Source organism: Drosophila teissieri, chromosome 3L, assembly GCF_016746235.2.
Source record: "Drosophila teissieri strain GT53w chromosome 3L, Prin_Dtei_1.1, whole genome shotgun sequence".
NCBI lineage: Eukaryota > Metazoa > Arthropoda > Insecta > Diptera > Drosophilidae > Drosophila > Drosophila teissieri.
Window position 1 is genome coordinate 8,103,864 of NC_053031.1, and position 23,350 is coordinate 8,127,213.

Sequence of the window (23,350 nt, forward strand, 5' to 3'; positions counted from 1 at the left end):
CAAACCACACCCCACCAAGCGAAAGGAATCGAATGTGAAGCCATTCAAACTGAAACATATCCCGAGGCAACGGCAACCCAACCAAAGGTCGATTTCGATTTACACATACAATAAGTACAAGAGTTGTCGCAGTGAATTACGATAGAGGACGTTCGATAGCCATTGTTATTTTATATACCGGAATATATATACAGATATCTACTAAATAAATAAATAGTAGCTAAATCGAAATATACCCCGTGTATGTGCGTTACCTTGCTAACAAAAAAAGGTGTCTGTGTCTAGTTGGTGTCTCAAATGTTAAGCAGTATTAAACCTAATGAACGAATTGTACCTAAAAGATTATGCTGAGTATGGAAACTAATAAACGAAACTAAAGTAAACTCTCTTTCGGCCTTCTTTCAATCCGTGTAGGCCATGGAAAATAGTATAGATGGCCCTGGAACACCCGTCATCCGAATTCCGGTGCCGTTTGCTACCCAACCGCTGGGCAGCTCCCCAGTACTCAGTATCCGTGATCGTTTCGTAGAGTTAACAACTAACTCAACAAAAAAAATTTAACGTTAAAAAAATTGACTATACTTGCAGTAGCCCCTATTTCGAATGGTTTATTATCTCCAATTAATTGGATACTAAATTTTGCGAACCATAAATTCCCAGTTTGTTTTCTCGATTTCGGAACAGCATTTTTTTTTTTTTTGAGGGTACATTACGTGTGAAGAAGTACTGGGACAATGTTCGGCAAATCGCGCCAGTTGCTCTTCCGCATCTGCACTCGCTCGCCGGTGTGCCGCCAATATGCCCCGAAGTTCATCAAGCGATCCTACGCCTCGCAGGCGGTCAACCAGATGCTGTTGCTCCAGCAGATGGACATCTGTGCGGATCAGCCGTCACGAGCCCTGGTCATTGGCGTCTATGCGGATGAGGAGGACAAGAACGATGCCGGCATTCTGACGCCCGCCGGCTGGCGTTATAATCTTCAGAAGACCAATGGTCGTCTGATAGAGGTGCTCCGGATGTCTGGACCCATGCCCAAGAGGGGCGAAGCACGTCTCCTCTTCGCCGTTGAGCCGGAGCGCATACCCTATTATTCTGTTGTGGCGGTCGTTGGTCTGGGCAAGGAGTGCTTGGGCTACAATCCCTACGAGGTCCTGGACGAGCAGAAGGAGGCCATCCGCAGGTCGGTGGCCGCCGCCTGCAGGATTCTCGCCGAACTGGATACCGATCGTATTGAGGTGGAGAACTGCGGACACGCCGAATCGGCTGCCGAGGGAGCCGCCTTGGGTATCTGGTTGTACCAGGAGCTGCGCGATCCCAAGACCCGAATCTTTGTTCCGGCCATCGATTTGTACGCCACCAAGGACGAAGTTTGCGACATAGAAGGATGGCGCATTGGGCTGCAAAAGGCTGCCGCGCAGAACCTGACCCGCCAGCTGCAGGAGATGCCCTCCAACCTTTTGACCCCCACTGCCTTTGCCCAGAATGTCGTCGAGGTGCTCTGCAAGTCCGGTGTCAACGTGGAGGTCAAAGTCGAGGGCTGGGCTGAGAGCCAGTCGATGCACGCTTTCCTGGCGGTGGGCAAGGCCTCCTGCGAACCACCAATCTTCCTGGAGCTGAGCTACTACGGCACCTGTGCCGAGGAGCGACCCATCGTCCTGGTTGGCCAGGGCATCACCTACGATGCCGGCGGTCTGTGCCTGAAGAAGAAACAAGAGCTCTTCCACATGCGGGGAGATATGACCGGAGCGGCTGTGGTGGTGGCCACATGCCGGGCTGTTGCTGGACTTCGATTGCCAGTAAGGCATTTGAGATCAGTTTAGGTAGTTCCTTTATTAATCGATCCAATCCCAGGTCAATATCCGTGGTCTGATCCCCCTGTGCGAGAACGTCGTTGGCTGCAACTCCTTCCGACCGGGTGACATGGTCAAGTCCATGAATGGCAAGACCATCGAGGTGCAGTGCACCGACCACGAGGATGTCCTGGTTCTGGCCGACGCCCTGCTGTATGCCCAGAACTTCTGCCCCAAGTGCATCATCGACATCGGCACCTGTTCCGGATACATGCGTCAGTCCCTCGACGAAGCTGCATGCGGTGTGTTCACCAACTCGGAGATCCTGTGGCAGCAGATCAAGCACGCCAGTATGCACACCGGGGATCGCGTGTGGCGCTTCCCCCTGTGGAACTTCTACAGCAAGGCGGTGCGTGCTGGAGGACGCAGTGATGTCAAGAACTACGGCATCGGTCGTGGTGGACGTCCTTGCAAGGCTGCCGCCTTCCTGCGTGAATTCGTTCCCTGCGGCCAATGGATGCATATTGTAAGTTCCCCGCTCATATGGCTTAGATATATTCCACTAATCCCTTTCGTTTCCCAAGGATGCCACCAATGTGATGGTCACCAATGGCATTGACTTCGAGTACCTGCGTCGCGGAATGGCTGGCCGACCCACCCGAACTCTCATCGAGTTCATTGCACAGACGATCTGCAAGGACACCGCTCCCAAGATGGGCAAGTAGGAGCAAGTGGCGAGATCGGGGCATGTGCAGCTGACCGAAGATGCGAAATCCAAGCGGCAGTGACAGCGCTATCACTATGTCCAAATTTTTGGTGAAATATTTTGAAGTCTATGCAGGATGGATGTCTTTAGTCAGTTCGTCAACGTCCCTTTAAAATTTCCAACGACATTGTTCCCAGGGAAAAAAATGTTTGTTCGTTCTAAGTAAACATATTAAACATCAATAAAATACCTTTAAAATCACTCAAATATACGTTTTTTCGAAATGGCAAATATAATAATGGTTATTTTGAATGGCATGTGTACAAAATGCGATACATATTATGCAGAGAAGTAGATCTTTAGGTTAAAATGCGTGGGTTTAGCATAAAATTGGGGTTGTCTTTATTTATTTGTGCCATACATTTCTATATCTCCTGGTTATCGTCTTTAGGAAATTATTGATGTTAAAATAAAATGGTAATACAAATCAAATCTGCAGTTTATATTGATAAAGAGTGGTTTTATGGCTTTTTATTGAATGTATCGAAATGCTGCAAGCACAATAACCATAGAATTTATTAATGATGGCTATTTTATTCAATTGCCTGTGGCAAATGGTAGATGTGGCAAATTCGCTGACGACCGTGGGATTTCAGACGAAGAACCTTTTCTGTAAAACCATCGCACTGAGCAGGCACAGATTTTAAATTAAAATCCTGAAGATCTAGCAACCTTAGCGAGATTTCTGTCAGTGCTACGTCGGAACTGAAACATAGGACCGAGCTCAGTCTTATTTTTATTTGTTTCGAGGTTGAACACGTACACACTTTTAGAGCTAATCTGGGTGAAAAAATTTCATGAATAATTTTGAAGCGGCACAGAAAATCGAAGAGCAAAGTAGTTTTCAATCCTAGTAGTAATATCCTTTAGCATTCCTCAAAGTTTCAAGTTGTACTACAAGCAAAATGTTTCGGTTTTCTCGCAATGCCATAACCCGGGCGTGTAGTCTCGCCATTCGCCGGCCGGAGGTGATCCGTAATCGCAGGTACGCCTCGCAGGCGATCAACCAGATGCTGCAGCTGCAGCAGATGGAGATCTGCGCGGATCCTCCGTCGCGTGGCTTGGTCGTGGGAGTCTACGCCGACGAGGAGGACAAGAACGACGCCGGCATCCTGACGCCGACCGGCTGGAAGTACAATGTGCAGAAGACGCACGGCCGCTTGCTAGAAGTGCTGCGAATGTCCGGACCCATGCCCAAAAGGGGAGAGACCCGCGTCCTATTCGCCGTGGAGCCGGAGCGAGTGCCCTACTACTCGGCGGTGGCGGTTATCGGTTTGGGTAAGGAGTGCCTGGGCTACAACCCATACGAGGTGCTCGACGAGCAGAAGGAGGCCATCCGACGCTCGGTAGCGGATGCCTGCCGTATACTCGCTGAACTGGATACCGACCGCATTGAGGTGGAGAACTGTGGTCACGCCGAATCTGCCGCGGAGGGAGCAGCTCTGGGCATCTGGATCTATCAGGAGCTTCGGGATCCTAAGCGGCGGATTTCAGTACCTTCCATCGATCTGTATGCCACCAAGGACGAGATCTGCGACATAGAAGGATGGCGCATTGGCCTCCAAAAGGCTGCCGCGCAGAACCTGACCCGCCAGCTGCAGGAGATGCCCTCCAACCTTTTGACCCCCACTGCCTTTGCCCAGAATGTCGTCGAGGTGCTCTGTAAGTCCGGTGTCAACGTGGAGGTCAAAGTCGAGGGCTGGGCTGAGAGCCAGTCGATGCACGCCTTCCTGGCGGTGGGCAAGGCCTCCTGCGAACCACCCATCTTTCTGGAACTTAGTTACTACGGAACCTGTGCCGAGGAGCGTCCCATTGTCCTGGTTGGGCAGGGAGTGACTTACGATGCGGGTGGCTTGTGCCTTAAGGAGAAGCAGGAACTTTTCCACATGCGAGGAGATATGACTGGAGCGGCCGTAGTGGTAGCCACTTGTCGGGCTGTCGCTGGTCTGAGGTTACCGGTAAGTTACTGGACTGCTGCATGTAATTCCCAGGATAACTACTATCTTGCTCTTAGGTCAACATTCGAGGACTAATCCCGCTGTGCGAGAATGTTATTGGATGCAATTCCTTCCGTCCTGGAGACATGGTGAAATCCATGAATGGCAAAACCATTGAGGTGCAGTGCACCGACCACGAAGATGTTCTAGTGCTGGCGGATGCCCTGCTTTACGGGCAGAACTTCTGTCCGAAGTGCATCATTGACATTGGCACCTGCTCGGGATATATGCGCCAGGCGTTGGATGAGGCGGCCTGTGGTGTGTTCACCAACTCGGAGATCCTGTGGCAGCAGATCAAGCATGCCAGTATGCACACCGGGGATCGCGTGTGGCGCTTCCCCCTGTGGAACTACTACAGCAAGGCGGTGCGTGCCGGAGGACGCAGTGATGTGCAGAACTACGGCATTGGCCGTGGTGGTCGTCCTTGCAAAGCCGCCGCCTTCCTGCGTGAATTCGTGCCTTGTGGTCAATGGATGCATATTGTAAGTTTTGAATTTATTAATTGTAGGAATTTGATTTAATGCAAGTATTCCTTCTAGGACGCCACCAACGTGATGATCACGCGTGGCGATGAGTTCGAGTATCTGCGTCAGGGCATGGCCGGACGACCTACAAGGACACTCATCGAGTTTATTGCACAGTCCATTTGCAAGGACACAGCTCCAAAACTAAACAAGTGATCCTATGAACGGTGTTTTAGTTTTATCAGACGATGCCACACGTTCATCGGTATTCTTTTAACGACTGACCAACCTATGACTTCTTTAACGTTCTGACGTTTATCTAATTGGGACCACAAAATGTTAAAATTATTTCGTTTATTAATGACATACAAATTATAAGTCATGTAAAAAAGTGAAAATGCGTGTACTTATTGGGTTTCCTGTAAGGGTGCGTTTCGAAGATAGCTGCTAACTAAAATATAGTTGATTGCTTGGTTCTTTCACTTGATAAACTAAGGGGGCTTTGCAAGCATTTGGGCACAAGGATTCTTTTCTAGAGGACTGCTACGCCAATGAACCGGCATGAGCAATCACAACATTAATATCAATTGGCGGATAGTTTTGCAGGAGTTTCACATTCGAGGCAAAGTCGTTTTCCAAAATTGCTTCCCTTTGGATTCTGTAAAATTCAATATTAGTCTAAGCTTTCTACTAAAGTCATGTTTGCTTACAGTATCATTGAACAGCATATTTTGATCAGAAAATCAAAACGCTGTTCGTCCGCAAAAACGGAATCCCAAATGCGCAGTACATCCGGCAGTGGAAACTCCTGCGAGAGGAGCAGTGTGAGCCACCTGAAGCTATAGTACTGCGGATGCAGCTCTTGGCTCCTAAGCAGCTCGTAAATGCTTAGGTCTTTTGATTTCAGCATATTCGATAGCCTGGCCATCATGAACTTGATGCCGCCTTCCGCATCGTCTAATGTTTTAATAAAGAAGTCTCTTATCTCGCTCATCAGGGCGGTAAAACAGAAGAAGCAATCAGCCTCAGCGTGGGCGCGATATGAAATATCAGGATCGGAGGCCATAACATAGTAAATGGGTCCCACGATTTCGTTCATGCCCTGGACGTATCCCTGGCCGGGATTCAGTTTGGCGTAGATGAACAAAATGCGTTGCACAACTTCCCAGTGAGCTTCTTGGCCCTCCTCCATGGCGGCATAGTTTTCAACGGAGCGTTTTGTAATCAAATTTATCTATAAAGAGTACAAATATTCATTAGGTTCGGGGCAACTCGTGATGGGCTTACTTACTTGCTGCTGAAGTCCACACGGTATGCATAAAACAACACATTCTGAGCTTATTGTCTAGCACAAATCCAATCTGTAACTCACCTTTGTCATGCCCAGGCCCTTGCGTTCCACATTCGCCGAGCTTAGAACGGCGGGAACCACCCGTTCGTGGAGTCGTCGTCCGTGCTCTCCTTTGCTGTGAACCACAATCTCGCAGGGATAATCGGTGGGCTGCTGGAAAAAGGATATGTCCGGACACAAGCGCCGCACGTCCTTGTCGATTTGCAGTAGGAACTCGTTGTCATTGAAGAAAGTGTTCCACGCGCTCTCGGGTCCCTCGCTCAGCGGATGATCTTGCAGGCCAACGCCCCCCGAATCGACTTTGTCCCCATCTCCTCCGTCTACGCCACCGCCATTGCTCGCGTGCCCAGGGGGCAGGACCAGCTCCTCGATGAACTGTTTGTACAGGGCTCGCTTCTGGGCCAAGGTCGTGGTCCAACTACTGCGCCTGGGCCCCAAGTAGCCAAGGAGCAGCTTCCAGCTGAGTGCTCGAAAACTCTGCACGTCGGGCACACCTGTGGATTATTCAGACTTTAAATTTTGTTCCGCCCAAAAGCAGCTATAGTTTTCTACCATTGAATGTCAGTTTCCTGAGTTGTTTCAGGTCAATTAAGTCCTGCGGCCCCGTCAAAACGTCCTCAAATTCCTTGACTCTGCAATTCGGTTGGAGAAAGTCTTTGTTTATGGGACAGTTTGAATTAGCTTAGAAGGACAACATACCGCGCCTTGAAAATGGACATTTTTTGCCTTATGTGAGCGGGGCTATACTGGGTCCTTTCAGTACCCCAATATTAACTTAATTAATGCTTTATCTCCGTTTAATGCTGGGTTGAAACCTGCAGATAAAAACACAACAAAGCGGAGGGAGTTGCCAGACGGTGCAACTCTTATCGAATGCTCAGTGTAACTATCGATATTTGCTGCATTGGGCGGCAAAATTCAAAGCTCAAAATCGGGCAACGTTTATTGGCTAGGGAAATTCTCAAAAAATAATTTAACCATAAACATCGGAGAAAAAAATAATTTCAAGATAAATGCTGCCCATTTACGAAAGGCGCTATTGCTTGAATTATAAATGTAAATGTATTAAATATTGTTTAAAAATGGGGTAATTTGTTTCTTCGCTCTATCAAACTAAGCTGATTAAAACATCAATCATTCATCATTCATTCATCAATTCGTTCTCCAGCTCTCATTTTTTCGTAGGCTTTTGAATGATTAATATTTGTTTGCGCTCATTTGCTCGCGTTTTTCCTATGCTTTTATTTGATTTTTCAATTGCCTAGTAGTGCACACACACACGCAGTCGCGAGCAGACGCGTTCGAAACGTAGAATCTAGCGCATATTTCTGAATGTGCGGAGCATTTCTTTTGTTTACTCTAGTCGCTGGCCAGCAATGACGACCAGCAGATCATCGGCGTCCGCGTCATTCAGTCGACCGGCTTTCTGGAAGGTGCCCGGTTACGAGCTGCCCTCGTCCTACCGCCCACAAGCGCCGCCAAAACCGCCTTTTGTGCCGCTTGTCCCGCTGCTATCACCCTGCAGACGGCGCAGCAGCAGTGGCCTGAAGAAGCGCGTCCATTTTGCCGATGAAAAAAATGTGGGGGTGAGTCCGAGTGGCCGAGTGCCCGAGAAAAGTGAAAAACCCCATCCCCCTTGAAAATCGCCGGCTTGTCAATCATCGCGCGCTTCTTGTTGGTGTTCTAGTACGTATTCCAATGTGCATGTGCCCCCAATTCACAGCAGGCCGACTCAGAAATCAGTTCAATAACATTTCGCCCCTGGCGGCTCGTAAATTTGTCAAGCCAAATCTAATTAATTGGCCACTTCTGCACTTTTCGGTCAAGTAAAATGGGCCAAAAAGATGGATGGATCTATATTTCCATTGCCACGACTTTTATACCATTCGCAATACGTTGGTTAAAGATTTTCAAATGATTTACGATGCGCTCAAGGCTGATCTAGAGCTAAAGTCACCCTAAAAACATTACACAAATTCCAATTGAAAATGAAATGAAAACAATTCAAGCCGCATATAGTACAAACACTTCAAGAAGCAGCCAAAAAGTGCCGAAATCTGAATGTATAACATGAAAAATGAAATGGCAAGCCATATATTGTGTGTATATATGTACACATTCAGCGGAAAGCCGAAAGGCAGGAAAAGATTTTCCGCTGTAAACAGTAAAATTGTTGCCAAATTCGAGAGGCAGACGAAATGTTTAATACAAATCCACGTCCTTCAACCGTTGACCCGTTCACATTGCTAATACGTCACGTTGCCCGTAGACTTTTCCATTGACTAATTCACCAAAAATCTGATATGATTAGCTCGTTTAAATTGGGCAAGAGTGGCGAATTTGTTTTTGCAGTTCAGCCAGTACCGCCTCAGTAAATAAATAAATTAATTACACCCTCTCTTGGTTGCCTCAGCGTTCGGCAAACAAGACTGGGGGAAAAACACACCAATAAAATAGATGAAATTGTCGAGGAAAAACAGATGCCTCGTAACTTGATTTTTATGCTTTGCATCGGGCAGCAGCTCATCAAAGCATTCGCCTAGATGATGATATGTGGCATTCACTTCTTCAGGGTCGGCGTGCAACTGGATCAAGTGCTGCCCTGAAATGTGGTCAACGAAATGGTCCGAATGCCAGCAATGCAGGGCACACGTCAAATTAAACAATGGGAACAATGGGGAAGGAGGTTTGGGTTTGTGGTGGCTTTTGGATGCTCTATGGGATTGGGGGATATATAATCAGGATCGATTTGTTCAAATGCAAATATAATTGGAAGTATTATAGCTTCAAAAAGGCACTTCCAGGCACTCAAGCTTATTAACACTGCGTATGCGTAATTTGATATGCAACCACGTATCAAGTATACGCCTAGTTATCTGCTGTTAATTATGAGTTTTGCAGAGGTAAGTGCTCCCCATGTTTTTTTTTCGAATCCACGACATCCTCTCTGAGAAATTCAGAGTGCTCTTAGCGGAAACCCCATTTAACGATTAGGATTCGCCAATCGAATTCATGTTTCTCACCATGTAGTCGCCTTTGCCGGCGGATATAAGTTGTATATATATGTATAAGTGTATGTAAGAAGCCGATTTGTGGCGCAGTGTACTCTGCTGCCGCTGCTGTTGCTGCAGAAAGGAATACGAATTGTATTTTAAAATTAGTACTTGAGCAGCTTTGCGATCGAACAAATCGCTTAACGGATTGCAATCTCGCGTCGCCTGCGCCTCGCAGGCCACAAAAAACCAACAAAAAAACAAACAATAAAATATATACATAATTTCGGGATAATCCATCGCTGGATTGGATGAGCCTTTGACCTGGACCATCACCATCTCCAACAGCAGGATGAGCCCCAAGCTGCATGAGTTCGCGGTGGTGCTGCTGCGCGATGGACAGGCCACGCCCTGGGGCATCCGTTTGGTGGGCGGCAACGATCTGGACACGCCGCTAATCATCACCAGGGTAAATGGGCGTTATATAACCAGAGAGACTGTCGCCTTGTGGTCGCTTGTGGTCCATTCATCAAAATTGAGGCACTAACGAAATGGCAGCCGCAATGCAATTGGCCTTTGTGCCGCTTTGTTCTCTGCGCTCGAATAAACAACAACAAATCAAAATAGCGAAACGGGCACAGCAACAATGAACGCAGCAGCGTTGCCAAAATGCGACGCCAGTAAAACTAATTGAGGCGCAACAGAATAGTCGAAGAAATTTCCCACTTTTCCACTTTTCCTGCCCCCCATTCCCCCTTGCCCTGAGCCGCGTTGTAAACACACACAATCTGGCGATCATAATTCTGTCTGCATCTATTTAGGCACCCATAAATCTGTGTCAAGGCTGCGAGACCTATAGTTTGTGTGTGTGTGAAATGACCTTCCCACCCTCTGTTCAATCCGCCCGTTGCAGGTGCAAGTGGGCAGCCCAGCGCACGGCGAACTGCTCCGTGGCGATATCATCTCGAAGATCGGCGAGTACGATGCACGCGACCTGAGTCATGCGGATGCACAGCAGCTGTTCCGCGGTGCTGGCAACGAGATCCGCCTGGTGGTGCACAGGTGAGCCAGGAAACAGCCGCGTAGATCCGCATACAGTTAATGGGGATACCAAAGATCAGTTCCGTATGTTGCCATATATTTCATTAAATACTTATTTATTAACACTTTAAAGAAGGTTAGTTTATAACGAATAAGGGAAACCACCAGTCTGGTTAGTTCCAGAACCGATATATAAAATTCCTATAAAAGAAATGGAACTTATTTTGGAAGAAACCCCTAAAACGGAACTGACTTTTCTTCTGTGTGTTATGTGGCACGGCAAATACTAATAATTGCCAATTCCAGGGACAACAAAATCGCCTACACGCAGGGTGGCACTCAGGAGGCAGGACCTGGATCGCGTAGCAACTCCACTGTGCCACCACTCACTCCGGATCTGTTGCCCCACCGTGGTCCGTCGCCCTTCTTGCCCGGACCCAGCCACTTTGAAAGGGCGCTCCAGATGCCAGTGGACACCTTGCCGCAGACCGTGTTTCCCCCGCTAAACTCATCCGGTGGCTACGAGGTGCCTTCGGCTGTGTTCTCGCCCAAGCCAACCAGGGACCATCAGCAGGATGTCGATGAGGAGCAGGCCGCCATTGTGAATCAGGTGAGTTGGCATATAAGTATTACTGTAAGGGATTATGTTCTTTATAAAAGTTGATTGATTTTAATCGATGATCCCATTGTGTGTGCTAGTCTAGATTTTAAATTTAAAAAACTAAAGCATATATCCCGAAAAATATGCTGCGAGCACCGAAATTATGAATTAAAGGATTTATAATTTTTTAAAGGATGCTATTGCAAATATTATTACTAATAATTGAATAGATTTATTTTGGATTATTCTACACTCCAATATTTAAGATTGCATTTTTAACAAGTGGATTTCCCCTATAACCTATAAATATTTCAAAACGTCGCAAAAATGTTTAATATTTTTCAAATAATTCTTCAGTTTTGCGTTGCATACTTTTCGGGGATAAATTCGGAAAATGTGTGTAAATTAAATGTGGTAAAATAATGTTTTGATGTCAGACCAAAACATCTACGTAAATTGTTTAACAAAATGCCAAATGTTCAGACAAGCGTGTTTTGTTGTTCATTTTCATCGTCCGTGTGTGTAGATATGGAAAATGTTCATGTAAAGCGCATTTCGAAAATGTAGAAAACAGATATTTTTTGTAATTTGAATATACTCGTACGCAAACGATGACATCAGCACATAACAATGTTGTTGGTCAAGGTTCCATCGCTTACATCCGCTATATATAGACTTGGGATCGAGGATGCGGGGCGCTAAACAGGAAAAGGCTCGGTGACGCAGTGCGCAGGTGGAAATTGGCTGGGAATCAAAGCAAAACAAGTCACAATCTCTTACAGAGAACTAACCCACCCGCCCCCAAAACTGCAAACGGAAAATGCCAAGAGGCAAAGACGCAAATAAAGAAGCGTCTATTTTCTAAACTATTTCGGGGCAGGTGAGTGCGGTGCTGGGCGGGGATTTTGATCCAATGTCCGTCCAAACTTGTGATGCCCCGTGGCAAGGCCACTGAGAACACCCCCCCTCCATATGTCCCAATACCCCCCTCAGATGACGCCGCTAATGAATCAAGACACTTGCCAAGGTCGCCATTTGGCACCGAAATAAAATCAAGGTGCCTACCTATATGATTTTGATGTTTGACGATTTGTCATGCGAAGAGGTGTGAGCAAGGTGTATTTGGGGGAAAAGTTCCAGAACAGGTGACCTCCCCATGGCTGAAAGTTGGTCTATTCTGGGCATCAAATTGCGTGGGGTTATTGCACTTTGCTCAACTAATTTATGGTTAATATGTGCCTTGAATGCGTTCTATTTGTGTTCTGAATTTCTCTTTGTTGGAGGCACAAGAAACCATCAGTGGGATTGTTTATTGATCGTTTTGTTTAAGCAAGCGGGGGTACACCAAGAAAAAATGATGTTAGTGTACTAAAAATGTAGATGGTATTCTTTAGAAATGTTTAATATGGCAAAAAGGTTGGTACTTAGAAAACTGGCATTGATATTGAAGAGTTTTAAGCGATATGTTGTATCTAATACATATCTTTAGAACTATCTTCAACAAAACGAAATCGAGGAAGAGTTGAGATGCATTTTTGTTTTCTTCTTGTAACCCATAACTTTTTCTCCATGTGCACCACATAGTCAGATGAGCTGCAGCCTTCGCAGTGGGAAACACAGCACATGATGCCGTGTAAGTTATGCGTTCCTTGGATCCTCCATCGAACTTGAAACTTTTCCAAGAGCCTTTCAAGGCTAATTACACCTGCCCGTGTGTGTGTGGTTTCGGATCTGTCCGCCACATCAACATCAAATGATATGCCCAATGCCCTGTTCCAATGCCAATTGCTTATGACAGCCAAGAAAACTCGGCATGCCAATGCCAATATATGTACATAGATGAGATCGGTAACTTTGGAGCTGTCAGAATTGGTTGACAAATTTGCGAATTGGTAATGCTCAGTGCCAGTGCAATTTGGCCAAAAGCAAGCTGAGCAAATCAATAAATTAGCTGCAGATTGGCGAAATGTATCTATATATATGCACATTTATGTTGCTGCTTTGGGGCAACAATAACCTCGAGAGCGATAAATAGTTGTGCCTAATTTTCGGAATGGGAAAGAAGTGTTATGTGAAATTGTTCCACAAAAGCAGCAATTAAAACATATAAGCGAGATGTTAAATGTGAATAATTTTCGCCTGAGGCGGCAGGACAAACAACAACATCCGCTGAGGGAAGGGGAACGAGGAGGAAATGGGGGTGTTTGAGGTGGCGCGTGGGCGAGGAGCCGAGGAAAAAAATAAAACGAAAATATAGATCACACCAAGTCCAAGTTTATACGATGGCGTATGGTTGTTGGCCGAGTTTACGCTCGGCGAACAGGCGATTTGCACAAAAACATATTTTGTATATTTAAGAAAAATCAGCTCCCTCTCTCTCTCTTTCTCTCTAATACATAGGATTTTCGAGTGCGTTGGTGTGGGTGCGTGGGTCGAACGGCCTCTGACCGTCAGCACTCAGTTTTCTATATTTCTGGCTCACACAAACAGGCAGACAGACAAACAAACATAGACTCTCCAACCAATACCGAGCTACCGGCTATATAGACAAATTGGAATTCCGCGCAGTCGGAATAGCAATAATTCGCCAGCATTTGAAAATTTTCGAATCAGTTGCGTTCGGAATATTGAAAAATAAACAACAATCAGACTCGAGCTCGAGCATCCTTTTTGTAGTGAATCCTAGTGAATAGATCTCCGATCTCACCAGCTGCAGCGTTGATTTAAACGTGACGAAGAAGCAAGTTACCAATAATAAATTAAAATTAAAAAACATACCAAAATAAAAAAAAAATCCAAAACACTGCGTGATTTTGCATTACGTAATTGTACCTGGCTATAATATCTTTCGTTTCTATTTTGTTCGACTTGAAGGAGTTTAAATTCAAACCAAAACACACACACACATTACAAAAATGGAGTACGTTCAGTTCAAAAACGGATCCCCAGTCTACTACAAGGAGCAGCCAGACCTCAATGAGTGCATTCAATACCAAGTAAGCGTGAAACAAATATAGAGAGATATTTAAAACATAAGCCTGAAGAACTTGAAATGTGTGTTTGGATATACCTAATCCCAACCAAAGATTTAGCTATTGGTTTTATAGAGGCAACAACTATAGCTAACTAGTTATAAAGGAGAGTGCTTTAAACCCATTAGAGATACCAAATAGAACAAAAATCAAGCTGGGATATGATCATCATTGACTTAATTATAAACATAAATAATATCTAAGTACAAGCCAAAGTCCAGATGCAACATTTCACCTTTACCGTCAAGCATTTGATCTTGGAATTCAAGTTCAAATTCAAACGTCAGCGCCAACAGACCTGTATGTTTTTCGAGGTTTTTCGCCTTACTGCTCCCTCAGAAATACATGTATATGTATTTGGGCAATAGGAATATAAAACGCCATATAGCTACACCTATAGATATATATTCATGCATATATCTGGCTGGCGATTCGCAGCGCCTCTCTGCATATAGCTTATTATTCAAACATTTGTTCGCCTCTCGTCAATACGCGTCGAAAGGCAACCAGAGTTTTCGAAACATATTCTTCATTGCGCTCTGGTTGTGCTGTGCTGTGCTCAATGTAATTCATACCACTCAAATGGGGATATTTTTAGAGCAGAGAGCGGAGGAGCAGGAGGAACAACAATAAGCCAGCAAATAAATAAACAAAATGATTATAGAAGAAATTAATTTCATGTCGAGATGGCCAACAGGCCCACACAAACTCACAAACACTGGTGTTAATTTGACTCGTACATTCTGAAAATGCCTCAGAAAACAATGGCAGACTTTCCCTATGGTTTTCACAATCTTTGGCACGACCCAAGATTTAAACTTGTGGCGCAGCGAAAGTGGAAAGTGTTTTCACTTTTGCGTTTTGTGTATTGCGGAACTATTCAGTTTATTCTTATTTGCTTAGGGCTAACAGGAAGGGAATTCTCTATAACTTATTGGTCAACGGATCGGATTTGAAATAGATTATGGGCGCAACATTTACTTAAATTTATGACACACACAAAGTCTCGAAGATTCGATTGAATTAATAGTCAGAAAATAGCAGAAAATGTCGAAAGTGACCGTCAAATGATATTTCAAAATATTTCAGTGCTTGCGCCAGCCACGAATTTTAAAATTAGCGTCAAAAAGTATTCTTATACATATACGTTCGTCCCCAAGGTGAATGAAAATGAGAAAAATGCGCAATTAACCCAGCAGTTTGTCGAGCACACTAATTTCCTAGAGGTAATCGTCCAGATCGTCACTTGCTTAGGCAGGCAGTGTCGCTGAGGATCGAGGCGATCAGCTGCTTGTCGCTCAGTGCCGCATGCACCTCCTCCTCGTCCCACTGCAGCAGAACCTTGTGCAGGCGCGGCTCCTTCTTGCGCATGATTCGCAGAATGCCACGCGTCTCGACCAGGTCCACAGTGCCGGTGAACTCCGTTTGGTCCAGGGCCAGGATGTTGCGTTTGGCGCACACCCTTCTGTAGACCTCGTGCAGGCGACCCATGCTGATGTCTTTGTTGCGCTCGTTGCGCAGCATCAGCACCAGGGTGCACAGCATCAGCTTCTGCTGCAGCGGAAAGGATGCCTCGATGTCCTCCTCCAGATTCTGTGAGGCTCCGTAGACCTTGTTCAGCACTGCAGCCACTTGGGTGACCTGAACGGGCTTCAGAGTGTCTGAAATAGGCCAAAAATGACTTCATATAATATATTCTACACAAACATTTAGTATCTAGATTGATTAATAGTAAGGAACAATGGTTTACCTTGCTTTTCCTTGGCCTCCTCTGCATCTTTGCCCTCCAGTTGCAGGGCCTTCATATTGAACTCCTTTTCGCCATCGCGCTTCTGCTGCTCTGCTATCTCGACTACCCGTCGTCCAATGTCCAAGGCCCTTCGCACATCTCCGCTGATCGCACTCACCTTGGCGGCCAGCAGCTGCAGGGTGACGGGTGGAAAGACGTCCAGCACCTCCGCCTCAGCGAGACGCGACTTGAAAATCTCCACGATCTGCTGCTTGGAGTAGGGCGGAAAGTGCATCAGTCTGGGCTTAAGTTCGCACCTTGCATTTAGGCGCATCAGCGCACGGTCTGTGAGATCCAAACTATTGGCAATGCCCACGAGCAGTATCCTAGAGCTGGGAAGAGCTGGCCACTCGAAGATCGTGTACAACACCTCCTGCCTGCTGGTGCAGAGCTGATCGATCTCGTCCAGCACAAGCAAGAGCATTCGCTTTGCCGTCTTCAGGTGACGCTGTATGGCCTCCAAGTGATCTCTTTCTGTGCGACCGCTGACTTTGAGCTGCAGTTCGGTGCATAGCTTTTTGTATACTGCTCCCACACTGGCTATGCTGGTGCAGTTGATGTAGACACGTTGCAGACGCTTTGAGAAGTCGGGATCTCTTAGTAGCAGCGATAGGCAGGCGGTCTTTCCTGTTCCTGGCTGCCCGGAGACATAGAGGCTGCCGGAAGTCTGACTTTCCAGGTGACTGCTGAAGAATTCACGGAGCTCTTGAAGCTGTGACTCACGTCCTGGCAGGTTCTGTGTCTCTGCGCTGTTGAGCACTCGTCTGGCGTTTTGGTATTTGTTGCGGGAGGGAGAGGGCTGGCTATTCTGGAGGGTTTCCTCATTGGTTTCGGATTGGTTTTGCTCTTTGATTTGTGCTTTATTCTGCTGCTTTGTTGCAGGTTTCTCCTGCTGCTTTGTTGAAGGTTTCTCCTGCTGCTTTGGGGCTAATGGGTCCTCCTGCTGTTTTGGTCTAGGCTTTGGCTGGTCCTTGACCAGATGTTTCGGCTGCTGCTCAACCTTGTCAGTCTTGTGTATCGGCGCCTCCAGCTCCTCTTCCTCCTGGCGCTCGTCGATGCTGAGCCTGTCCAGCAGCCGCGAAGGACTGATCAGGTGTTGTGGCAGTGGCTGCAACTTCCTCTGCTTGGGCGGCGATCCATGAAGCGGGTCCACCTCTTCGGGATCCTGTTCGCTTTCCAAGAATCTAGCGGTGGCCTCGCGGTTCTCCTGCACTCGTTTGGCCCGCGAACTGCCAGCTGATTGGGCTGTTTTCTTTGTGCTGCGTGGCGTCTTCGGGGGCTCCACTTGAGCCACCTGCACCTGCGAGTTCCTGCGCCTGGGTATCTTGTCCATTTTGTTGAGCTCGTTGCGGTTCTCGTTGTTCTCTGAAACGGTGCTGGACAGGTCATAGATCGCCGTAACCACCTCCACCTCCTCCTCCTCGTCGCTATCGGCAAGCACTTTTTTCGGCTGCCTGCGTTTCCAAACTTCCGAGCGACGCGGCGTCTGCGTCGACTGCGGCAGAGGAGAGGCGGCGGCCGTCTTGCTGATGCTACTCAGACGCGTGGAGCGGCGTACAGCAGCCATGCTTTAGTTTGGTTTATTGATCAGCAGTTAGTTACTATTAAATATAAGTTAATTAAGCCACAGCGTGCGTTGAAATTCTCCGCTGGCAGTCACAGTTAAAAAAGCGCGCAAATTGTGATTGCCATTCACAACGAGCAACAGCTGATCAAGCCTGGTCTGACCATCTGGCAGCCCTGGCCCAGAGCTGCCTATCGTCGATCGACGATCGCTTATCGCTTATCGATTAGCCGCGCTTGTTACAACATTTTGAACAGCAGTTCGCCTATATTGAATTACTTACATACGCGCGCGTGGACGGCCTGGTAAAAATAAAATGCTCTTCGGCAGATAGAAAACACAAATCGCTGGACGTTGAACACGCTTACGTAAGCGCCTAAAAATATTTCCCCTGGTTGTGGGATATTTTTAAAGTATATAAACGGGCGCACATAAAATGGAATTTAGATATAGCGAAAAATTATGCACACACTCACACAAATAAGAAATACCTAGCACAGTGGGCAAAGATCTGGGAATTTCTAGAAACTCTGGTAATCTTTGTCTGATTTATTTATATTATCATTTGTGGCAACGGCTGGTCTGCCAAATGTGTGCCCCATTTCGGCGTAAACAAAGTCGTTAATCATCACCGATCCACTTTCCAGCCCTACCGTACAACTCCGCTGGTCCTGCCCGGCGCCAAAGTGAAGAAGGATGCGCCCACGACAGAGTCCTACTTGAGGCACTACCCCAACCCGGCTGTGCGCGCCCACCCAGGACACGACTACCATGACAGTATCATGAAGCAGCGTGTGGCCGACACCATGCTGCACAAGGTTGTCGGTTCGGAAGCCGACACTGGCCGCGTAAGTACAGGGCAAGTGCCCCAAACTACTCAAAGCCACACTCACATAATGTTAAATTACAAAAAATACAGTTTTCTACATGTAAAATTGACATTTTCCATATCATTTCGAATTCGTGACCTGTGGTGTTTGTTCTAAGGCTTTTTCCAAATGGAAATGAAAATATATAAAATGATATACCCCGATTTCAGGTCTTCCACAAGCAATTCAACTCGCCCATCGGCCTGTACTCCAACAACAACATCGAGGACACCATCAGATCCACAGTTCCGTAAGTTGTCACCCAGAAATGTACCATCTGGAAACTCTTATGCTTAGCTCAATACAATGAAAGAAAAACACTAATATTTGAACTTTAGAAACGCTTGTCAAATTGAACATATAAGCCTATGAATTACGCTACATATTCTTTGGATTTTGCTATTTATGAATAAACCTGCGTAGAACTCTTCGAAATTTTTGATGCAGCTTTTCTTTTTGCCAGAGAGAGAGAGCCACTCGAAATGCGCCACGTTGCTTAAAAAACTAATAAAACAAGTCACGAACACGGTTACGAGTAGCCTAAGGTCCACATAACCCGATAAATTGGTTCCTGGTTAAGTTTGCCGCCATAATTCACTAACCCAAAAGCCACAAAATCAAAGTCGAAACGAAATTTACTAAACCGATGCACACACGAAATGAGAAACACACACCATTCGAACACACAAAGAAAAAACACGAAAACCAGTCCATAGATGTTGTACGTACTACTCTACTGCCTATTGCCGGATCTCTGTTTTACATATTTATAAATATACCACTCTCTATATATCCTATATATATTCTATGTATATTGTTGTAGCTTCGCCACAAGCGAAAGCAATCGCTTGAAGGACAGTCCTTTGCATCGTCCTTTGCCAACAAAACTTAACGGGTAAAAGTAAATTCATATCTTGAGCACAGCCTGATTTCGTTCTTTGAATTGATTGAATCCTTTCACTTTCACTTTGATATGGAAAGCACATGAGCAAGAACTTGAAATTGTACCTGAACTTGCCTTGAGACAAATTGAATTGAATATGAGGAATGTTTGCCAAGTTTCCCGTGTTTCCCCTGCCTGTCTGTACAGATTAACCCTCGATTATTGTTGTCTCCCGCAACCTCAACAGCTGTACTATATCATTTCTAAGACCCAGATACAATATCTATGTATGTCAGAACAACAGAAACAACACGACACGAGTCCAAACCCCAATTGCATGTGCTCTGCTGTCAACGAATATGTGTTTCCTATATATTTGTATACTTCCCAAAAACTTCCTATTGCAAAGAAAAGCTCAAATGACCCGAGTCTGTGATAAGGAAATCCTTACTGTGTAAATACGTGTATTTCTGAAAACTATTTCCACCGAAATCCCCAGCGTACGTTGTTTGTCTTGAGGCTTTTCAGTTTTGGTTATTAAGACATAAGTGTAAGGTATGGCAAAAGTGGCGTAGGTGCATCGGAATGGGTATTAAACGGGTAGATCAGGTGCTGTTTCAATAGATTAACAACAAATAAACGAACCCTTGACTCTACCAATCTAGATATTAGATTCTGATACGCTTAGAACTTAGCTGCACGATTAATGTTAGAATTTTCATCGATCTATCTTTCCTGGAACAAAAACGTATTATTCTGGAGCAACAAAAGCAAAAAGAACAACTTGCAGAGCAACAACGTCAACAACGCCAGCATCAACTGCAAATACTCTATCAACAAAACAAATGATCAATGAAATAGTAGCCAAAAACTGAACCCCCTTCTACTAGACTACGAGCCAAATACCCTTTCCCTAAACCCCCGCTGAAAGTCCCTTCCCCCTCCACCTTTCCGACCCGAAGCCACCCCAACAAGACTAATCCGAAACTAAAAGACGTTTGCTGAATTATATTTACGAACTGTTTGAAAGACAGCACTGAAAGTTCCTATTCATGATCCCCATCTCCATCGCCATCACACTCACTATCCCCAATGCAACCCATCCAGTATTAACCGAAAGAGACTAACTAACTATCCTAATCCCGCCCGATCTCAAGGCTTCGACTCATCCGATGACATATCTCGAATAATCTCAATATAATCTCGCATCTGTTATGCAGTTCTGTTCGATTACTCTTAATAATAATAATAACTAGCTCGTAAGGAATTTGTTACCTATTGAATGAGTTACCTATTAATCGCAATCCGTTTGAGGAGTGTGCAGTTCCAAGACAACGAAGCACACCTATTGCCCACCAACTACAGCAACAGCAACAACAAACTACAACTACAACAAAAACAAAATAATTCTAACGTATTTTGTGCACATCCTGTTTTCTCTTTCTATTCTCTCACTACTCTGTCTCACGCTACTCAACCGATGTAAAAAAAAAAATCAAAAACCAAAAAAACCAACATATTTTTTATAAATCTCGATTAACCAACAACAATTAAACGAATTAAAAAAATAAATCTTTTGAAAACTTGCGTAACACCAAACAAAAATCCAACGGCGCTTTCAACGATCTCAATGCAAATCCCCGAATTACTGAATCTTAATCCGAATCCGAATCCGGAATCCAAATCACTGACCACTGCCCACGAGCAGCTATAAGCAAACTGTCCAGTACGATCCCAGGAACAGCGACACCTACAGAGCCATTCAAGAAGAGGGCGGCTACAGCAACTATGGCCAATCCTCGCCACAGGAAGTGACCATTCCTGTGCAGACTAAGGTCTATCAGCCCAATAGATTGGTTCCAGGAAAGGTAAGATCGTGCGCAACCGTTCGAAACTCAAGCAAATCTCTCAATCAACTCGATCGAACAATCAGTCGAACTCAGTCAAACAAAAACTTTATGTGAAGGCATCCGACAATATCGCTCGATCCTCAAGCTCATCCTGTACAAAGTCTATCTGTCTATCTCTCTCTGTTCCTATCTCGCTCGCTGTCTCTCTATCCGTGTCAATGTAACGTGTACAGTTGAACCAACCGAATGTTAGTCAACAGTGTCTGTGTGTCCTTGTCTGGCGGCATGTAAACGCGCTGTAACGACAACTAATGGGGCCGAAGTAGTGTTACTAACCTGATTTTTGGTCGATCACCATCTGCTGGCATCGAACTACACTAAACACATCCATAACTCCATCTCTGTGTATATTTTCCAAATCACAATAAGCACACACATCTTTTTGGCACTCTAACATCGAATAACATCTAACCGAAGCTCATAACAGTTGCTCATGACAATAGCATTGAAAAGTTTGTAACCGATATTGCTGGACTTAGCCAGAGTTAATAAGCTGTATCTTATCTGTTCACTCCATCCAAATGCTATTACAGAAACCAGTATCAGCGCCAGTATCCCGGCCGCCGTACAATGTAAGTAGCTCAGTATAGTCACTGTTAACTGAATGTTAATGATGTGTATTATTGGGATACTACAGGTGGTAAACACCCACGATGAGAACATACGCCAGAGCGGCTCCTTCAATCGTCTCATGTACAGCGTTATTGGTGCCACCGAGTACTAGAAAGTGCAGCTGCAACACCAGCGACAGCAGCAACATCAACATCAGTGCAACATCAGTGCCACATCACCGCAACATCGGCAACATGAGCAACATCTGCTGCAGTTGGGGCACCGACAGTTGTTTATCTCCTAACATATTTAGCGGATTTTTATGAAATTCTGTTTAACTTACTCAATAAATTGTATGAAGAACGACAAGAAATTGTGAACCACTAACAAGCTTGATGATATAATGGATTGGTAATCAATTGGCATCGAAATACATTTACGATATACGAGTGTCTACAATTTAAACACCACTTAACTTCGCCTCAACCTAATTACTGTCTCCGTATGCAATAGAAAACGTATATAAATTAATGAAATAAAAAAAAAGAAAGTAATCTTTGATTTATAGTTATGTTTATGTTATGCTGATTCTAAGTTAACAGCCGTCAGGTGTGTTAATACCGAGTGATTCTAGTCATGGAATGTAATAGGTATTAAGAATGTTTTAATTAATAAAAGTCACTTTGATTGGATGAAAGATATGCGTGAACTGTGTGGTTTTATCTAGAAAGGCATAATTTCATTCCCATTATCTTATGCATGAACCTGATTTTTATATTTCAAGTGTGATGCAATTATAACTGTGTGGAAAAGCTCTGCGATAGCTCACTTATTTAGTAATTTACAAATGCCTGCACCTGATGTTTGTGTCTGAAGTGCGATATATATTTTGAATTGAACATTTCAACATGCCAACAATGATTTGAATATGACGAGCTCTTTTTTGTGTCTGTCAGTCTCCCTTCTGTGAAACATTAAGTAGGGCCAAGCCCAGTTCAACCCAAACCAAATCGAAAACCAAACTGAAAACCAAAAAGAAGTAGCCAAAAATCTTTGCATAACATGACGCTGCAGATCTGCACTTATTCCATCAATCATTCCGGCAATTAAACGTATTTATATTGAAACTATATGCACACATGAGCCGAGAAATGAGCGTACCCATAAATTTGACTTTAATTTGAATGGAAATAAGTCACTCGAGAGCGTACGTGTGTAATGTGCATAACAATTGTCTGCAACACATAATGTACTTTCACTTCACGGCTAAGTAAGCCACAAATGTGGTTGGTTTTTCTTTCAATTGTGTACTTGTTTTATTTTTTGTTTTATTATTTTTAAGCTGTTACAATGTCAGCGCGATCCCATTAAACGGTCAGCCCCATTTTTCAACTGATTTCGACTCCCCCGAAACGCGACCTTGTCCAATGCGAATCCAAATGCGAATGCGAATCCGAATCCGAATCGATGCAAATTCAGGGCGTATCATGAACCACTCACTCAAAAAGAGTGCTCTGTGTGGCAATTGTAATCACGTATCAAATGTTGTAGGAGGACTTATGGGGCCAATCACATGATCGCCAAAGATCGTACATACGAGTGAGTATATGCAAAGGGCTTGGGAGTGCAGAAAATGAGGAGATTTGGCAATCGGCGACATCGTAGATCGAAGATCGCTTGAGCCCATTCAACCGCAACGCAAACGCAACGTCTGATTCAGATACAGATAGGCGCACTCACAGATATAC

At 45.1% G+C, this 23,350-nt stretch overlaps 5 protein-coding genes across 19 annotated transcripts; 3 read left to right on the top strand and 2 right to left on the bottom strand.

Annotated features, from left to right (window-relative positions):
- The first annotated feature begins 502 nt into the window (after window positions 1-502).
- Window positions 503-2,763, top strand: LOC122616530 (cytosol aminopeptidase-like). Its single transcript, XM_043792014.1, has 3 exons — window positions 503-1,796; window positions 1,852-2,316; window positions 2,375-2,763. Exons 1-3 carry the CDS (start codon window positions 735-737, stop codon window positions 2,513-2,515), a joined length of 1,668 nt encoding a protein of 555 aa, XP_043647949.1. The 5' UTR covers window positions 503-734; the 3' UTR covers window positions 2,516-2,763.
- A 519-nt stretch (window positions 2,764-3,282) lies between these two features.
- On the top strand, window positions 3,283-5,415 carry LOC122616025 (cytosol aminopeptidase-like). Its single transcript, XM_043791263.1, has 3 exons — window positions 3,283-4,514; window positions 4,571-5,035; window positions 5,093-5,415. The coding sequence occupies exons 1-3, from the start codon at window positions 3,462-3,464 to the stop codon at window positions 5,231-5,233; spliced, it is 1,659 nt and encodes a 552-aa protein (XP_043647198.1). The 5' UTR covers window positions 3,283-3,461; the 3' UTR covers window positions 5,234-5,415.
- Window positions 5,357-7,206, bottom strand: LOC122616026 (TBC1 domain family member 13). 2 transcript variants are annotated; one of them, XM_043791264.1, is made up of 6 exons: window positions 7,068-7,206; window positions 6,921-7,000; window positions 6,390-6,862; window positions 6,309-6,314; window positions 5,728-6,251; window positions 5,357-5,675 (listed from the first exon to the last, which is right to left on the bottom strand). In XM_043791264.1, the coding sequence occupies exons 1-6, from the start codon at window positions 7,085-7,087 to the stop codon at window positions 5,561-5,563; spliced, it is 1,218 nt and encodes a 405-aa protein (XP_043647199.1). In that variant the 5' UTR covers window positions 7,088-7,206; the 3' UTR covers window positions 5,357-5,560. The 2 variants fall into 2 exon arrangements, with proteins under 2 accessions (XP_043647199.1, XP_043647200.1); XM_043791265.1 differs by lacking the exon at window positions 6,309-6,314.
- A 2,305-nt stretch (window positions 7,207-9,511) lies between these two features.
- LOC122618584 (PDZ and LIM domain protein 3) lies at window positions 9,512-22,303 on the top strand. Of its 14 annotated transcripts, XM_043795125.1 has the most exons (9): window positions 9,522-9,830; window positions 10,275-10,423; window positions 10,709-11,012; window positions 18,036-18,236; window positions 18,428-18,507; window positions 19,081-19,152; window positions 20,849-21,008; window positions 21,584-21,622; window positions 21,688-22,303. In XM_043795125.1, exons 1-9 carry the CDS (start codon window positions 9,714-9,716, stop codon window positions 21,772-21,774), a joined length of 1,209 nt encoding a protein of 402 aa, XP_043651060.1. In that variant the 5' UTR covers window positions 9,522-9,713; the 3' UTR covers window positions 21,775-22,303. The 14 variants fall into 14 exon arrangements, with proteins under 14 accessions (XP_043651068.1, XP_043651070.1, XP_043651063.1 ...); XM_043795129.1 differs by lacking the exon at window positions 20,849-21,008 and having other exon boundaries at window positions 9,517-9,830; XM_043795126.1 differs by lacking the exon at window positions 19,081-19,152 and having other exon boundaries at window positions 9,519-9,830.
- On the bottom strand, window positions 14,888-17,672 carry LOC122618583 (cell division control protein 6 homolog). The gene is made up of 2 exons (XM_043795124.1): window positions 15,786-17,672; window positions 14,888-15,696 (listed from the first exon to the last, which is right to left on the bottom strand). The coding sequence occupies exons 1-2, from the start codon at window positions 17,389-17,391 to the stop codon at window positions 15,278-15,280; spliced, it is 2,025 nt and encodes a 674-aa protein (XP_043651059.1). The 5' UTR covers window positions 17,392-17,672; the 3' UTR covers window positions 14,888-15,277.
- Window positions 22,304-23,350: the final 1,047 nt, after the last annotated feature.

Bases quoted from the DNA above. Each gene is read 5' to 3' on its own strand.
- LOC122616026 (XM_043791264.1), bottom strand. From the start codon at position 7,087: ATGTCCATTTTCAAGGCGCG. The intron at 7,001-7,067 runs GTATGTTGTCCT...ACCGAATTGCAG, and splicing joins ATGTCCATTTTCAAGGCGCG to AGTCAAGGAATTTGAGGACG. The intron at 6,863-6,920 runs GTAGAAAACTAT...AATAATCCACAG, and splicing joins CAGGAAACTGACATTCAATG to GTGTGCCCGACGTGCAGAGT.
- LOC122616025 (XM_043791263.1), top strand. From the start codon at position 3,462: ATGTTTCGGTTTTCTCGCAATGCCATAACCCGGGCGTGTAGTCTCGCC. The intron at 4,515-4,570 runs GTAAGTTACTGG...TCTTGCTCTTAG, and splicing joins TCGCTGGTCTGAGGTTACCG to GTCAACATTCGAGGACTAAT. The intron at 5,036-5,092 runs GTAAGTTTTGAA...TATTCCTTCTAG, and splicing joins GTGGTCAATGGATGCATATT to GACGCCACCAACGTGATGAT.
- LOC122618583 (XM_043795124.1), bottom strand. From the start codon at position 17,391: ATGGCTGCTGTACGCCGCTCCACGCGTCTGAGTAGCATCAGCAAGACG. The intron at 15,697-15,785 runs GTAAACCATTGT...GGCCTATTTCAG, and splicing joins GGAGGCCAAGGAAAAGCAAG to ACACTCTGAAGCCCGTTCAG.
- LOC122618584 (XM_043795125.1), top strand. From the start codon at position 9,714: ATGAGCCCCAAGCTGCATGAGTTCGCGGTGGTGCTGCTGCGCGATGGA. The intron at 19,153-20,848 runs GTAAAAGTAAAT...GCCCACGAGCAG, and splicing joins TTGCCAACAAAACTTAACGG to CTATAAGCAAACTGTCCAGT. The intron at 21,623-21,687 runs GTAAGTAGCTCA...GGGATACTACAG, and splicing joins TATCCCGGCCGCCGTACAAT to GTGGTAAACACCCACGATGA.
- LOC122616530 (XM_043792014.1), top strand. From the start codon at position 735: ATGTTCGGCAAATCGCGCCAGTTGCTCTTCCGCATCTGCACTCGCTCG. The intron at 1,797-1,851 runs GTAAGGCATTTG...ATCCAATCCCAG, and splicing joins TTGCTGGACTTCGATTGCCA to GTCAATATCCGTGGTCTGAT. The intron at 2,317-2,374 runs GTAAGTTCCCCG...TCGTTTCCCAAG, and splicing joins GCGGCCAATGGATGCATATT to GATGCCACCAATGTGATGGT.